At 45.6% G+C, this 17517-nt stretch overlaps 1 protein-coding gene across 1 annotated transcript in view; it reads right to left on the bottom strand.

The window, feature by feature from the left end:
• Positions 1-17517, bottom strand: part of LOC126517747 (sphingomyelin phosphodiesterase-like) — a 51595-nt gene that overhangs the window by 23668 nt on the left and 10410 nt on the right. Inside the window, exons 2-4 of the mRNA XM_072285262.1 lie at positions 14362-14520; positions 11839-12033; positions 4104-4259 (exon numbers count right to left, since the gene is read on the bottom strand). Of these exons, the coding sequence (XP_072141363.1) occupies positions 4104-4259; positions 11839-12033; positions 14362-14520 (510 nt within the window). The remainder of the gene's footprint in view (positions 1-4103; positions 4260-11838; positions 12034-14361; positions 14521-17517) is intronic.

Raw genomic sequence — 17517 nt, forward strand, 5'->3', positions numbered from 1 at the left:
AGAGTTGGGGTGATATTCGGCAGATGAACAAAAAACTAAGTGCGAACACGCACGCCCACGGCAAAAAAAAAAGAAGGAAAAAGAGCTGTGTGCGCCGTGAGCTAGAAATATTGAGTGCCCTTTTGTGCCCTACATCCTCACACACATGGAGTCCACCACTCCAAACAAGCCACAGGCCTGCGCTGCACACACAGCACCGTCATAGCGTAAGATGGAGTAGCGCCTCGAGCGGAGCTCCGTTTTCGGCAGCATGCACTATAGGGCGTTAGTACTGTGCAAGGAGACGCCATAACGTGTACCGAAATGTAAACACAGCCATCGAGGATACGCGGCGCACAGGTCACATCGCTTGACCCGTGGTACGATACGATGCACTTGTCCTGGTTGCTTAGTAGCTATGGTGTTCGGCTGCTAAGCACTAGCACAATCCCGGCCACGGCGGCCGCACTTCGAGGGGGGCGAAAACACCCTTGTTCTTAGATTAAGGTGCACGTTAAAGAACCCCAGTTGGTCCAACTTTTTAGAGTCGCCCGTTACGGGGTGCCTCATAACCAGATAGTGGTTTTGGCACGTGAAACCCCATAATTTAACTATAAATAACGATGATGATCATTCTTTTGCACCCCCTTAGAACACAGGAGTGCCAAATGATCACCTAGCCTGCTAGAGGTCACCAGATGCAGGCAGTATGCAACTGCTACATGTCATGGAATTTGGTGGAATACAACGAAACTGAAATACAAAGCTTGCACGTATCGACTCTACGCGGCGCGCATGCCAAGTTGTGACAAATGGCATTATAGGATGCTAATGATAATGACCTTCATCGTCATTGATTGGCATCCCGTTTCAAACGGGCCGGTGACAAACAATTACGCACCCTGCTTGATTTATTCAGATATGCTATACATGTGTTTCATTCCAGCATTTTTGTGTACATCTCCTTAAGCTTCTTTTGCTTCCTCAAACCTTCTCCATCTACCTTGTACCACTACCCAGAAACATGGCGTACCACCTGAGGTAATAATATGCAACAGCAATGCTTCCTGTACGCATATCGACGCTACCTGGCGGGTGTCACATCGCGATACAGGTGGCACGATACCATGCTAATGATGATGATAATTCTAATGATTTATTGGCACCCCTTCGAAACGGGGCGGCGACAAATAGTCACCTGCCCACCTCAATATTATACGGTGTACTGTACGTCTTTTTCCTTCTAGCGTTTTTGTGTCCATCTCCTTAATATCATGTCTTCCTCAAACATTTCCTTTCTACCTTGTACCTCTACCAATAAACTGCTACGTGGTGTGCCACTGGGTGTAATAATATGCAACTACAATGCAAAGTGTGCACCTATTGATGCTACGTGACGTGTATCTCACATCGCGCGTCTCCTCGGGCTCTAGGACGCGTGTATAGGGCATTTTCCCGCTACAAGATAGCAAGCGCTGCCGCGGCTCAGTGGTAGAGTAGGCGACTCCCGGGCAGCGGGCACGGCTTCGATCCCGGCAGAAACTGGGATTTTTTTTCTCATCCTCGGCGATAGCTGCGACGCACACCGGCGGCGGCGGCGGATACCATCGCAAACCGAAGCGGCTATTAGAATCAGTTCATCACAGCTCACACTGTAAAAGGGATAAATAAGGAATGTAACGCTACGCACACATTAGGTCGCGCCATCCAAGTGAGAGCTTCTGGCAGCTCGTTAGATACGGCTTGTCGTTTGCTGGAAAAGCGTCGCCAGCTCAACCGCGCGAGCTCCTCCGCGCCTCAATACCACCCCTGTCACGTGCTTGTCGCGTCATTCCTTGCGGACGCATTACCATAGGTCAGACGCTGTCGACGCTAGCAAATTTTTTTGTCAATGTTGCAATCACGATCGCAGCGGCACGCGCCCGCCCGAATTGGGGGCTACCTCGACGACCGCGGGGTCTCTTCCGAGCCAAAGTAGCTGTCATATGAAACAGGCTATAGAAGCAATTAGGGTGTGAGGCCGGCCTAATTGTTAATTCATGAGGATGGGCTGGGCTCAACTACTGCAACCACTGCGGACAAAGGACGGGAATGAACGATGAAGACAACTGTTCTTTTCTACATCTTGAAATAAAACAGCGCGCAGGACCGAGGACGGATAAAACGTTGTTCCTGTCTGTCTTTTGTCCGCAGTCGTGCTGTGTTCATCATCATTAGGCATTAGAAGCGTTTAAAACATTCGATCAGTCCGTTTAGGAAAATACGTCAAATTGGCCATCTATTGTATTAAACTAGTGCATCTTTGTGAACGTTTCCTAAATAGTTCTGCATTGTGAGTGTAGTGTTGTGATCATCATCAGCAGCAGCAGCATCATCAGTCTGTTTTATGCCCACTGCAGGACGAAAGCCTCTCCCTGCGATCTCCAACTACCCCTGACCAGCGCCAACCGATTCCAACTAGGCTCCGCGAATTTCCTCATTTCTACGCTCCACCTAGTCTTCTGCCGTCCTCGACTGCGTTTCCTTTCTCTTGACACCGATTCCGTAACGCTAATGGTCCACCGGTTATCTAACCGGCGCATTACATGACCTGCCCAGCTCTATTTCTTTTTCTCTTGATGTCAATTAGAATATTGTCTATACGCGTTTGCTCACTGATCGAAACCGCTCTCTTTCTGTCTCGTAAAGTTATGCCTAGCAATCTTTGTTCCATCGCTTGTTGCGCGGTACTATACTGGTTCTCAAGCTTCTTTGTCAGTCTCCAAGTCTCTGCCCTATATGTCAGCACTGGTAAAATGCACTGATTGTACACCTATCTTTTCAATGATAATGGTAAACTTCCAGTCAGGATCTGACAACGTAGCGTTATGATAATTACGGGCATATAACGTACGTGCTTGGAATCCCTCAGCAACTGCCACTCAAACCACACCCATGGCTTTAGCAGGCCCAACTTTCAGCACGACCAACTTTAAATAATAGAACATTGTTGTTATTTCTTATTATTTCTAATTAGAGCTTTGTCTTTTGTTCCTGTGAGAGGAGTGCGGAGGCAGCACCTCGTACTTTTGTCACGTGACGCTCAGAACTCATCATGCACGTAGACCCATTTATCAGGATGCCAGAACGCATCCTCTCTGAAATGCCACGTCTTCATATGACGTGCGGCTGTTGCCATGGTTCATCTTGTTTTTCGGAATGCGCTCATTTCTGCTCAGAACACTGCAGAGAACACTATGATGGCGAACCGAATACTCCATAAGTGAGATTGACGACGCACGTTATATATACGCTGAGCACTTTGGCATTGCATGAATATAGTTCCTTACATTTACCGAAAACTTGCGCCGCCGTGTTGTATGCATGAGAGTGCTAGAATGCGGGGGATTGAGATCGGCATTATTCTCCTAGATCCAAGACACCTCAGTAAAACAACGTGTAAAATGGCGAATTTTTTCTGTAATATTATGTGAAGCTGCATCAGTTCTGTAAACCCACGAGACCTCGTCCTCCGTTGAGAAGTTCTATGAAACGGGAACAGTGCCGGTGGCTGATAAACTTTAATGAAAAAGTACCCGGTTCGCACTCGGTATTCCTCAGTTTCAATCGTCTGTTTCGTTTGCCTCAGTTGTTCGTTGAATTTATTGCGAGTACACGGTAACAAAAAACCGTATCGCGGGCAAACGAAGACGTTCTATGGCTATTTGATCCTAAGAAACCATATTTCTTCTGAAAGCGACATTCGAAACAAGCCTCGCGCGCCCACTTACTGACATCCCTATGGTAGCCCCGCGGCCGTTTCGAAACTTACGCGCCTAGACGGTGGCGCCGTATTTACTCTAGATAATATTGTCAGAAATACGATAGATTACACGGCTGTTCGCCGTTATCTAGTAGCATTACGACCATGTATGTGACGTCATGCATTTGTTTTGTCGTCATCTCGCCACTTACCATCATTTACTTGTATGTTATCTTTCCCACTTGCCCTTTCCTTCAATTAGAGTAACAAGTTAGAAGCATGCTCTTCAGGCTAACCTTTCAGTCGTCAAAGCTCTCTCTCTCTCTTTCTCACGTACTGGAACTACGCAAAAGAGGCGCTCCGTGATGACCGATCACCGTACCTTCGGTCTCGGAGGCACAGGATCGGGCTTCCTGGTATTGGGCAGCACGACGGTCCAGTTGAACGGTGTCTTGTCCCCGCACTGTTCGCCCAGCGCCAAGCTGCACACTTCCTTGGCGCTCAGCGTGGTCTGCTTGCTGACGTAGAAGAACTCGTCCTGCACCCAGGATAAATCGTGAGTCGAGCAAAAAATCCGCGATGAACTAGCTGAACTAAATTTTTTATCGGGGATAGTTAAGATTAGTCATTGTGATGAACGAGCGATACGACGGTGGAAGGCGTAAAAAAGAGGTGACATGGTCTTGCACTCACAGTTATAATGTTTACAATGGAAGCCGAATGTAACGAAGACAGATAAAACAAATTTATTCTCGATATCGAGAGTGCCAATCTTTCTGACCGATACTCATGCAATATAACTGCTTTATAGCGAACTGAGCACAGAATTACAGAAGCCGGGGTGTCCGCGGACAGCGTCGTAAGGCTGCCTGTATGTCCCTATTCAGGGCAGGTATTTTGCTTTCTTTTACCATACGTGCAAGAATGCTTGGAAGCGTATAGAAAGTGTATCAAAACTGAGATCCTATCGAGTCGCCTGAGCTAGAGACGCTGAGAAACAGTTTAAAGCAGAAGCAAAAATTACCACCAACAACGTGTAGTTCTCGGTTTAAGGAAAAAAAATTAATGATTTGTTTATCAGCAGTGTGTGAATTTGTACAGCATAATGTTTATTCGTTTACAGCAGTGTGTTTCTGTTTTTATCCAAGGATTGCATAACTGCTTTTTTTTCTTTCGCTGAAGATAACAAATGTGTACATAAAGAACACGTAAGAAGAGTTCGCTTAAGTTGGTAAAACGTGAGTTTGGGCATATCGAATGACTTCATATACCGAACTATATTTACCGCTTAAGCCTGTTCGTTATAAACGGGTTCGACCAATTCAATGAAGCCACGCTGTTCTGCACGCTTCGAACCAAACTTTGAGCTAGGCAGACAAAAACAAAAGGAAGGCAAAACTTTCCTCTTGATTTTCGTTATTGAGTATGGTGGTTTTGGCGAAATGTATTCGACTACCATTGAATGACAGGCAGCAGGTATCACATGCTGCTTTAGAGCAGAAACACAGGCCAAGAAAGAGGTTTGGCACCTGACTCGATTTCTTTCTGCAAGCACGGTCAGCGCAGACAGATGCAAGATCTCAGGATGCAGTGGTGGAAATCACGGGATGGAAAGCAAGTGAAATGTATAGCTATGGTTAACACATGACGAAAGCTGGACGTACAAATTCCAGAGTTATTGGTGGCTAGAAGCGAAGCCTACTTAAATTTTTATTGCCTGGTGTTTTTCCCTCCAGTTATTGAAAAGGTTTCCGCGAAACATCTTTTTTCGTTGGTTATGCTTATTCTCGTTGTGCTTTGCGCATTTAGATAAAGGAGTAGCCATGTTTTCCGGGTGTAAACAGGGTGTTTCCCTTAACTTGAGGGGACAGGGTAGGTCCTATTCTAGCCATGCATTTTAGGCTATGTTCGTGACCCTTTTTCTCGTGATCTGCTGGGGTTAGAACATTAATCTTGGTGGTATTGTAATCAGTAATGTTAGGTAGTGTTACTGAACCAGGAGTATTTCTTTTGAGAGATTAGATTTTTTGTTTTCATTTTTTTACTGGACCCACCAAATTTTAGAGCCAAAATCTGCAGTAAATAGCCTGTAAACAAAAATCCCCAACAAGAATATTTATAATCCTGGTTCAATAGACTTTCTGTAATGTTTGCTCAATATCTGGAAAATGTTATCTCCCTAGCGCTTGCAGTTTCTGAAAAAAACGGTCAAATGCAGCAAAATTTGGTGTTTTGATATAATTGGCTTTGAAGTGGAAGAAAGAGCTTTATTGCAATATAGGACTATAGAAACAAATTCTGGCGCATTTTTTCAATAGCCACCAGCCTGGTAGTCCCCTCCGTCGTCAACACTTCTTTTCTGTGCTAGCTGCCTTGTTTTCCGGGCCTCCTTAGTTACCAGTCGTGTAGCCCTCTCTGCAAAGTACAGTCGCCGCCAGTCAGCTTCGCGCAACCACTAGACTGTGAACCGTCCTGGAGAAACTACGAATGACCTCAAAATGTCGGCTCGAGCAATGCTGCAGTCATTAAAAGTTAGCACAGCATCCATTGTCGCTATTTTCAGCGTCTTGAGGCCAAGAAAGACATTCGTCAGAGCGCGCTCCCATACAACCTTGTTGAACGCCCCATTCGTGTTCTGAGTTTTTCCATGGAGACATTTCTGGAGCAGCTCAGGCTTTGAGACCTGCTGAAACACCGGCGTTCTGCTTCGAGCGTTCCGCCGCACGCGAAAGCTTCGATGCAGACGCTCACGTGGTGGCCGCGGTGCCCACTCCTGGGGATTGTGTTGCGGAGAATTGGCGTCATTGGAGGTCCACTTATGCCGGTTTCCGTGGAAGAGACGTTTTTTTAAAGCACTTCTTTGGCTTCGTCATTGCATTACCGCTAAATAACCAGCACCGAAGTATAAATAAATTCGATTGTCCGCAAAAACACGCCAAAGCACGAGCAAAACGCCCCGCGTTGCGAGTAATCCAGCTGCGTCTTAGGATTCGTTTGGATAAGTGAAATATGCTAGCTAGGTTTTCACTGTGGCGAGGTGAGTGATAGCCATTCCGCTAAACGTGACAAAACATAGGCGGTGAAAAATGTTTTTTTTTTTAGTTTAGGAGAGGCACAGATCCCGAGCATGTGTCAAAGGGGGCGTGGCTGGATGCTGCTTAGGTTTCCAAAAATGTTGATTTTGAGGTAAATATTTTGCGTACGCGCAAATGAAACACTGGGCCATGTTAAGGAAAGAATAGTGATTTTAAATTACACAAAAACAAAAAATCCATTTTTTTCGGAAAATTTGCCTACCCTGTTCCTTTGAGCCAACCTTTTAAAATGTGCAAATGCTATGTTGCTGGACAGAACAAAGGCAAGGTTGTTTGCCGCCGCTTGGGGATACTCAGATATTTTTTCATTCCCCCTAATTTGATAATTAGTCTTAATTCATTAATCAATTTCTGGATTAATGTAGTTAGATGAAAAGTGTCAGTGAGAAAATTGTAGAGCAACACGGAAAACTCCCGATGCAGCTTTCGGTTGCTCAAGACTTTCTGCATAAAAGTGTTTTTCTTTTTTCGAGCTTGAAAGAAGCCCACAAATACACGCAAAGCGCCACAAGCAGCCAGTCAGGTGGCCATTTTGCGTGTATTCGTTAGCTTCTTTTACGCTCGGAAAAACACATGTATATAGCATGTATTGAGCAACCGAAAGCTGCATCAAGAGTGTTTCATGTTGATCTACAAATTTCTCACTTTCACTCTTATTCTAATTAAGACAAATTATAAATTGATTAATGAATCAAGACTAATTATCAAATTAGGTGGAAGAAGAAAATGATCTGAGTATCTCCAAGCGATGGCAAGCACCAGTACCTTTGTTCTATCCAGCTACGTAGCATTAGTACATCTTAACACGTTGGCTCAAGTTACGTGAAACACCCTGTACGTGTGCCGCCGTTAAGGGTCCTAGTACAAGTAGCCCATTGAAAATTTCTACTGCGTGCAGCAGGCTGGCAAACTGTGCTTTTTCTCAGATTCTGTGAACCGTTGACGCTGCCTGTACATGGCGCATATTTCGCAACTCCGCCTGCTTCAACACCAAATACACCATATTTTGTATGTTTTCGTTCATACGGTAACTTGTAGCCACGTAGAAGCCGACAGCATACCCATAATATCATAGCGAATGAATAAACAAATTCATAACTCGCGGTCGCCGGAGTCAGTCGCAGTCAATGGGGACGAGTGTATGTTGGCCAAACAGGCCTGTAGCTGCGTAAATAAACGCGCAGCGGAGCATGCATTGTCAATTCACAGAAATGAAGGAGCACACTTGCCCGCTCAATGCAATGCATGTAAAGGGTGTAAGCCACTGTTAAACGACATTAAGATTTTAGGCAGCAGCAAGAATACAAACAGCCCGTGAGCTGAAGCTTGGGCGCTATAACGTCAAACTATTCTAAACTTTTCTATTGAAATTCTGCAATCAGCCCTCCGCGATTGGTCAAAAACTTTCTTGGACACCCCCACTTCACCTGTCTCTTACGCTATGTCAGGAAAACTGCGATAGCTCCCCATCTGATATGACGCGTACACACTGATTATGCATGATTTGACCGAACAAAAGAAAAAGAGTTAGTTATGATTCGAGCCCTTTTCCCCATTATCCCTCGCTATTGGTCAAAAGTTATCGGGCTGCACCCACTTCACCTGCCTGTTACGCGACGTCACAAAACTGCAAGAACTCACCGCGTCAAGGTGACGTGTACGCGTTAAAGATGTATTATTATGCCGAAAAAAAAATGAATTTTCTTCTGAGTAGCCGCAGGCTGCCCCGTTCCTAAAGCAAATAAATATAACTGCCGCCGATCGCTCAGGCACTGGCGACTCGCACCTGTCGGAGAGCATGAGTTTACTTGCGAATAATAAATATTTTGGCGTCGCCGTGTAACGTTTTCGAGCACTATCGGCACGTTTACAACCTCGTTCTGGCAACTCTTCTTTGCTCAGCATCCGTTTCAGCGTCATTCTTAAGCTTCCGTTGCATGCCGCCGCGATTTTCGACCAGCCACCGCAAGCTAAGTAAGGGAAAGCGGTCCAATTACAGACGCCGGCACCAACTTCTTCATCCGGCTATCGATATTCGGTGCAGTGGCTCGGGCCCCATCGAATGCCTCTGCACTTGAGCGTGCTCCTCGCCTCTTGTCAGCCAATTAGATAAGACAAACCGCTCAGTGTATGCAATGTTATTCGTTTTTCAAGCAAACAAAAGAAACCTCCTATCAACGAGGAGAGCGTTTGATTGGCCTGTTCGGACAACCCTGCGGGTGACTGCCCGATGCTTGCGTCGGCGGTTACGCAAATTTGACGTGAGGAGATTAGAATAAAAACATATTTGAATAGTTTTACATTATAGGGCCCCTTTTCGCGTCAAGGTAAAGGGTGATGACTGCGTAAGTGACACTTCTGCTGCCTTATTTTATGTGGAAAACAAATTTCTGCGCAGCTTGTGTTGACATTAGGCAGGCTTGATTTGCCATTCCTCCTCCCCCTCCCCTTTCTTTTTTGTGAAGTGTGAACACTGCCTATATATGCGGCTGCGAAAAGAATGAAACCAGGGGCCCTGTAACGTAAAACTATTCCAATATGTTTCTATTCCAATCTCCTGACGTCACATTTGCGTAACCACCGACGGAAGCACCGGGCGGTCACCCGCAGGGTTGTCTGAACAGACCAATCAAACGCTTTCCTCGTTCATAGGAGGTCACTTTTATTTTCTTGAAAAACGAATAACATTGCCTACACTGAGCGGCTTGTCGTACCTAATTGGCTGACAAAAGGTGAGGAGAACGCTCAAGTGGAGAGGGATTCACTGGGGCAGAGCCAGTGCACTGAACATCGATAACCGGATGAAGAGGGTGGTGCCAGAGTGTGCGATTGGTCGGCTTTCCCTTACTTAGCTTGTGTTGGCTGGTAGAAAATTACGGCGGCATGCAACGGAAACTTAAGAATGACGCTAAAACTGACCCTCAGCAAAGAAGAGTTGGCAGAATGAGGTGGTAAACGTGCCGAAAGGGCTCGGAAACGTTACACTGCCACGCAGGAAGTTTTATAATACGCAAATACACCCAAGCTCTCCGGCAGGTGCGAGTAGCCAGCGTCTCAGCGATCGGCGGCAGCCATCTTTTATTCCTTTCGGAACGGGGCAGCCTGCGGCCATTCCGAAGAAACTTCAGTTTTGTTCGGCATATTGACGCATCTTTATCACGTACACGTCACTTTGACGCGGTGAGATTGTGCGGTTTTGTGACGTGGCGTTACAGCAAGGTGAAGTGGGTGCAGCCCGAAAACGTTTTACCAATAGCCGAGGGCTAATGGCAAAAAGGAGTCGATTCAGAAATAACTGTTTTTCTTTTTTCTGTCAAATCATGCATAATCAGTATGTACACGTCATATCAGATGGGGAGGTATTGCGGTTTTCGTAACGTCGCGTGACAGACGCGTGAAGTGGGCGTGGTCGAAAAACGTTTTTCACCAATCGTGGAGGGCTGATAGCAGAATTGGAATAGAAAAGTTTGGAATAGTTTTACGTTATAGCGCCCCAGTTCCCCGGTTACGCTCTTTCCATCTACCTCGTTTTATTAGCTGTGTTCGTCCTTTTATTAGCGCAACTCTTTCTTACATACCCATGCACCAACTTGCCCAACAAGAAGTTCTTCCAAATCACCCGCGGCTACTCAGGCAATCTTTGTAGTCCGCTTAGATAGCGAAAGAGTTAATATCAATTATGCGATTCCTTTTAGTATTCTTATGATTGTATTCACTGTACCCGACAAAAGTTGTGAAGTGTTCTCAGGAAACTTTCAAGCAGTTGTTCGCGTTAAAGAACTTTGTACGTAGTATGATTTCTTTGTGTGTGTGCGTGTGTGTGCGTGTGCGTGCGTGTGCGTGTTAGCGTGCCTGTGTGCGTGTGCGTGCGTGTACGTGTGTGTGCGTGTGCGTGTTGCGTGTGTGCGTATGTTGTTGTTTTTGTTGTTGTTGTTGTAGTTGTTGTTGCCAAATATTCGTTTGGAAGTCCCCGCACTAAGTGCGTATATTCTTGGCGTGCTAAATCCGTCTCTCACCATTAAATGTGCGCAGCTAAACCTCTCTTATTCTAATTCGGAGAAAGCTGCTTGAGAAACTCAAGCATAAGCACAAATGAGACTAAGGTCATAGCTACTGAGAGCTGTTTATTAGGCGAAGGCAACGTCCAATGTGCGCTCAAGTTCACTACGTACTAAGAACCTTTATGTTAAAAAGCTGCGTAAGTTTGAAAACAAGCTCGTGGTAAAAACTTCTTGAAATAATTTCTTGGGTTCCTTTTTCATTTATCACGTCTTTCTTGTTTTCGCTTCCCCATATACCTGATCTAGCTACGCTCTGTTATCACTTTTCACTTCGTTCGCCTGCAGGAGCATGTGCAACGAGATGCGTTTACTAAACCCTTTTTCGGAATAATATTCGAGCTGATCGCCAGCGCCCGAATTGTGTTGCTCGCCTTAGTCCTTGTATTCACTGTGCTGTTAATTTTTTACCGTGCACCATCGAAGAACAGCCCTCAGAAAGTCATACTCGGCGAGGATACGGCGAGGTAAGTGCGCTAACACATTGCACATACATAGGTGGATGGCGTTATGCTATTAGTTGTTTCTTAATAAAACGCATGCTCGTAGCACTTGGGCAGAAGGCTGGGCAGGTTGGATTACTTTCATCGCGTAGCAGCCGCAAAAAATGAACGCAGACAGAAAAAAAACTTAGTGCCCGTCCACTCCGTGAAGGAGGATGACCAGCGAAGGTGTGTATGTGGGCCCCTTCATGCCGAACTGCACCTCCGCCGCGAGTCGGCCCGGCATCGCACTATCATCGGGATCAGCACACGTATTAGGCAGTTTTCTGTCTACACACGAACACGATCCTGGGGGAACTAGCCCTTACCAGCTTCGGTGTAAAAAAAGGAAACTCGGCACACGCACGCGCTTGCGTCCCGCTGCCTATTCAGAGTACAGGGCCAACTATAGTCAAATCGTCCGTCACACCCCTAATTCAAACATTGGTGGAGCCCGATCGTTCCAGGAGACGGCTGTGTACCTTGAAGTTGTCGACGAGCCCGTCGCAGACGCGGTCCGAGCCAGCGAGCCCGAACGTCTTGCACTCGCTCTTCAGGTTGTCGGCGATCACCTTCTCGGCCAGGCCCCGCCGGATGTCGGTCAGCACACTACCCGCGGCCCAGCTGCAAATGCCGCAGCTCGGCTTGTGGTTGCCCGAAGAAAGGTAGGACACCTCCTGCGAGCGTCCCGAAAAGCCTGAATGAGCATTTTTTTTACGGCTGAATGCGTGCACGGGGGTACTTGTCGAGAGCCGTCGGTAGTGCGCGTCTGTCTACACTGGTAGTTCGTAACCAGTGCAGCTTTGAAGCGAAGCTTTCTTTCCCCGCTTTCCCGGGTTTGACGTAGCTGCTGTCGGTTCGCTCGTAATCTTGCCGGGTGTTTCTTTCTTTTTCTTTCAGATGCACCAAATCTTTAATTATTGCCTGTGGCAAATGCTACATTTCTAACCCTTGAAGTAAACTGCTCGATGAGGCGGCCATTTCTTCCATGAGAAATCAAGATACCTAATTGAATAATTACCCCAACTACACTAATTACCATTTAACTAATCACATTACGACACGTATTTCAATCTACGATTTGTGGCTAGAGAGATTGCAAGGCACATCGACTTGGAACGACTTACGTGGATGGCACTAGATTAGAGATATGCGCTGTCAAGATGGCCGTAAATATCCGCGGTTGTTTGACTTCTTTGAGGAAACGCTGTTTTATGCATTGCATTGACGCGCAAGAGCAAAACGAACGTCAATGCATTTCGTAGGACACATTGAAAATGAATATCCTGGAACTGGTGTAGCCCTGAGAGTTCCTTCCACTTGAATGTGTCTTGCGAACTCGCCTGTTACAATTCGTAGATTGAAATACGTGTCGTAATGTAATTACTAAAGAAAATAATTAGTGTGATTATGTTATTTGTTCATTAAGGCATCGCAAAGTAATGGCCACCTCATCGAGTAATTTAGATCAAGATAATTGCGTTACCTGCCACACGCAATTTTTAAAAAATTGATGAGTTAGAGAAGAAACACCCTATATTGGTGACTTTATATATAAACGAGAAGAAAGGGGGTTAACAGAGGGGCCCGATTTTTATTAAGCATATCATAACAAGCCAACAAATATCGACACCAAGGACAGCATAGGGGAAATTACTTGTAGTGACCAAATGAATTAAAGAAATAACAAAATAATGGAAATGAAAGGGGATGAATAAACAACTTGCCGCAGGGAACGATCCCACGTCTTCGCATTACGCGTGCGATGCTCTACCAACCGAGCTACCTTGGCGCCGTTTTCCCACCCACTTTCTTGGCAATTTATTTTTTCTACTAGAACCCAGGAAGTCTTGGCCAGCGCCACCACTCACAAACCTTAGCGGCGGTTGTGGAACATCCTTTCTGCCACATACGGCGTGAGTACGTTATCGTTTTGGGTATTTTCTTTGTTATTTTTTTTAATTTTCTGTATACATAAAGGCTTGGAAGCAAAATTTCTGAAGACGCCTAATTAAGACTTCGATGTGAGACAGCGCTGTTGTCACTTCCTTCGCTACCCGTCCTTCACTATATTTGCCCGCTCTTCAAACCGTGAACAAATGCGTCCCAATCTCACACTCGCCTCTAAGCGCTCCATTAGTGTCACACGATAAGCGCATGGTGGTAGAGAACTGATCTTTTTTCCTGAACATTATGAAAATAACATTTAACTATGACCTCCGCTCTGTTATTGCCCAAATTGTGCATCAAGATAGCATTTTATGGTCCGGATCGCCCAACTTGACCTTTGGCACTGTTACTTGCCTGGTTTGTCAAAAACAAATATCTGGATTTGCCTTCGTCTGTGCCAGTAATATCTTCTGTGGCTTCCTAAACTCATGCGCAGACTTTTGTGTGTTTTCGTGCAATGTTTATTCAGCCCTTTTCAGTTCGTTTTGTGATAATGTTTCGTTGGTTATGCGACGAGGAACAACCGGCTCCATTTAAAGGCGCGAAGCTCTCCTTGAAAGTTAGATCATTAAGAAAAGTAGCACCGCTGTGCCTTCCATCCATATACACCTTGTGTGTGCGCCTTGGTCACTGTTTAGTAAAGAAATCTCTCCCAACGCTGTCCAGGGCACTTAAACCAGATCCAGAAGGCCAGACAGGCATGCTTTCTTGTTTCCTCTTTTCTTCATTTTAATCTAAAAATGCGATGTCGTTTGCAAGAAAACCATTGGGCCAATAACCGAAGGCCAGCAATGGTTCATTTAAGATAGATAAAGATGCAGTAAACGTAGAGACGCAGTAATACGCAAGACCTTAAACACCCAAAGCGGCAAGGAGAAGTGGACACATGATGACCAAAAAGGAAACACAAATACAAAAGTAGCAAATAAAAGCGGAAAGCAGAAAGGAATAGTCTCAAAACAATAGCAGTTCAAAGATTAAGGACTCAATTGGCAAAAGTGCACTTTGGCAAGCTGCATCAGGGTATAAGCCACTGTGAAAGTTTCACGACGTACCTCGGCAAATTTTCGCAGCTTCGTGGCCACCTTGTCCAGACTCCCCCTCCAGAACCACTGCCGCGAAACGTCGTTGTGCTCGACTCCTGTCGGGAGGGAAGCCGTCATCGCCACCGCCAGCAGCAGCAACAGCGGCTGCATTATGTTCCTCTTGCTTTGCTGGAAGGAGAAACACCATAGTCAACTGAAGCAGGGTGTGAGACCGGGCTAGTTGGTATTCCATGCTGAAGCGACTAGCGCAAGAGTGGACACGGGTCGCGACAAGGACAAGCGCGAACTTCCAACTGATGTTTATTGCAAAAAGGTATGCATATATACTCTCGCGCACTTGATTATGATAAGTTACAATCGTGCAGGTCTACGTGGTCATCATAAATAAACAACGCAAGAGTATATATACCTACCTTTTTGTAATAGACACCAGTTGTAAGTTTGCGCTTGTCCTTGTCGCCTTTTTAGTGTTCCATGTCCACTCTTGCGCAAGGCACTTCATGGCACTTCATGGCACTTCAAGGCACTTCGTTTGTTGCGATATCAATTAGATGGATTCTCCACGCGAATTTTCGCCGTCGACGTGACGTTCCTAGTAAGTACAAGTGCGCTAAGACCACGCCCCACGTGCTATATGCAACAAGTGCGAGGGAGAGAGTTCGAGCGTGAGACGAAAAGGAGGTAGGCTTGATGACACCGCCTTCTCACGCAATGTTAGAGATCACCTAATGATGCGGACGTTATGGGAGGAGAGCTTGCTTCTCTGCCTCTAGCACGGCCATGGCTGCGTATGGCTGTTCGCGCAGCTGGCCGAACGCGAATGTGGCCCGCGCGCCGTATTTTAGGGGTAGTCTGCGGCGGGTGTTGTGCCTAAAGGCAGGCCTAGATGGCTGGTGAGTTCATACGAGCGGTCCTCCAGGGTGGCTAGTGTTGAAGGTCGCATAATCTTAAGTGTCAGAGACGCGGTGAAGCGAGAACGCTCGTCATGATGCCAGCGTTGGCACATAGTGCTCGAGGTCATCGAGCGCGATGTGTTTTTGTTTGCCTGCGTGCGCGTTACACCATACTATGCAGCAATGTATATGGCTGTTAAAACTGATAACCTTCGTGTAGTTGGACAACACATTACTAGCTATACAGCTATATAGATCAGTGGTTCGTCTTCTGGCCGAAACTGCGAACTTTAATGCAACTAGCATCATTTGCCTATACCAGGCACATTGAGCCTATCGAGCTTAAGGGTGTGTCACGTAACTTGAACCAAGGATTGAAAAAAAAAAAGTGAATAACCGCAACTGAATGAAACCAACGGCATATGGTTTGCCATCAGGCGACGCTAATTAGGTTATTTTATTTGTATTGCGCCTATCATTTAATTAACTAAGATCAATTATGCAAAAATTTTATTCCCTGTAGGGCCAAGTGCGTTACGTTACGCTGTAGAGGGCGTTAGAAAACGACCGATCCAGCTTTTGTGGACCACGTACATGCTGCGTGGCGATTTTCTTCCGTCGTTTAAAGAAAGCCCGCAAAATGTGAAATGCGTATTGTTCCAGGAAAAAAGACATCCGGAATAGATCTGTGTGCCAAAACATTTCTCGTATTTTATCGGCATGACCGCCCTGAGCTGATGCATAACAAGGGGCCCTATATCGTAAAACTATTGCAATATGTTTTTATTCCAATCTCCTGACGTCAAATGTGCCTAACCACCGACGCAAGCATCGGGCGGTCACTGCGCAGGGTTGTCTCAACAAACCAATCAAACGCTGTCCTCGTAAACAGGTCACTTTTGTTTGCTTGAAAACCAATAACATTGTCTACACTGAGCGGCTTGTCTTATCTAAAAGCACGGAGGCGATTAGAAAACAAGAAAAAACGTCTGTTCCACGCAGCTAAGTCCCGTAACACCCCTGATGCATGGAATAAGTACAAAGCTGCTGAAACTGCCTATCTGCAAGCCATACATCATGCCAAACGATAATTCTTTTATTCTGATGTGCCGAACATGCTTAATAACGACCCGAAAAAATTCTGGCAAGTCTTAAACCCACAGGACACGCACATATTACCATAGCGAATGAATCAGGTGGTTCCCTAACCGACGCTGAATATGCTCACGTGTTCAACACCACCTTTGCATCAGTTTTTAGTCAACAAACTGAATTGTCATTTTCTATTTCCCATGCAAACCTTGCCATGCCACCAATTACATTTCATCCGGCATTTCATCCCTGTTAGAAAATATCAAACTTTCATCGGCAGCTGGTGTGGAGGACAATGCGTCAAAACTCCTAAAAAGCACTAAACGTATTTGTGCGGCATATCTCTGTCTACTATTTTCCTAGTAAGTTTCTACAGACATGCCGCCTTCAGACTGGAAACACGGAACCGTCGTTACAGTCCACAAATCAGGCAAGAAACACTGCCCATTAAATTATCGTCCCATCTCATTACCCAGCGTACCCTGCAAAATTCTTGAAGATATCTGTACACATATCATGGACTTCCTTGTTGCCAACTATTTCTTTTTTTTAATCCTGCGCTGCATCACTTAAAAAAAAAGGTTTTTCATGCGAAACGCAGCTAGCTATGTTTGTTCGCGACCTGCATGTAAACATTGACTCTAACTTCCAGACTGACGCCATCTTCCTAAATTTCGCCAAAGCTTTTGACAAAGTTCCTCATGTGCGTCTATTACTTAAATTTGCCGCGTTACATCTTCATACTGATATCTTAGCATGCATTAAAGAATTCTTAAGTAACCATTCACAATCAGTCTTTGTCAACAATCAAGCATCTAACTCTACCCCTGTAGCCTCAGGCGTCCGTCCCTCAAGGGTCCGTCCTTGGTCCACTACTATTCCAAATTTACATTAATGACCTGTCAATGCATGTATCTTCTAACATATGTATGTTTGCAGACGGTTGTGTTTTTATCGTAAAATTACCAACGGTTCTGATAAAACGTTTCTTCAAAACGACTTGTACAAGAATGGTGTTACCATTGGCTAATGGAACTAAACCCTAGAAAACGTAAGACCATCTCATTCCACCACCGCAGAAACCCACTTGTTTTTACGTACGAAATCACTTACGCCAACCTCGAACTAGTTCCTTCCTCAAAATATCTCTGAGTAACCCTTTGTAGTGATTTAACCTAGG

Source organism: Dermacentor andersoni, chromosome 11 (genome assembly GCF_023375885.2).
Source record: "Dermacentor andersoni chromosome 11, qqDerAnde1_hic_scaffold, whole genome shotgun sequence".
Taxonomy (NCBI): domain Eukaryota; kingdom Metazoa; phylum Arthropoda; class Arachnida; order Ixodida; family Ixodidae; genus Dermacentor; species Dermacentor andersoni.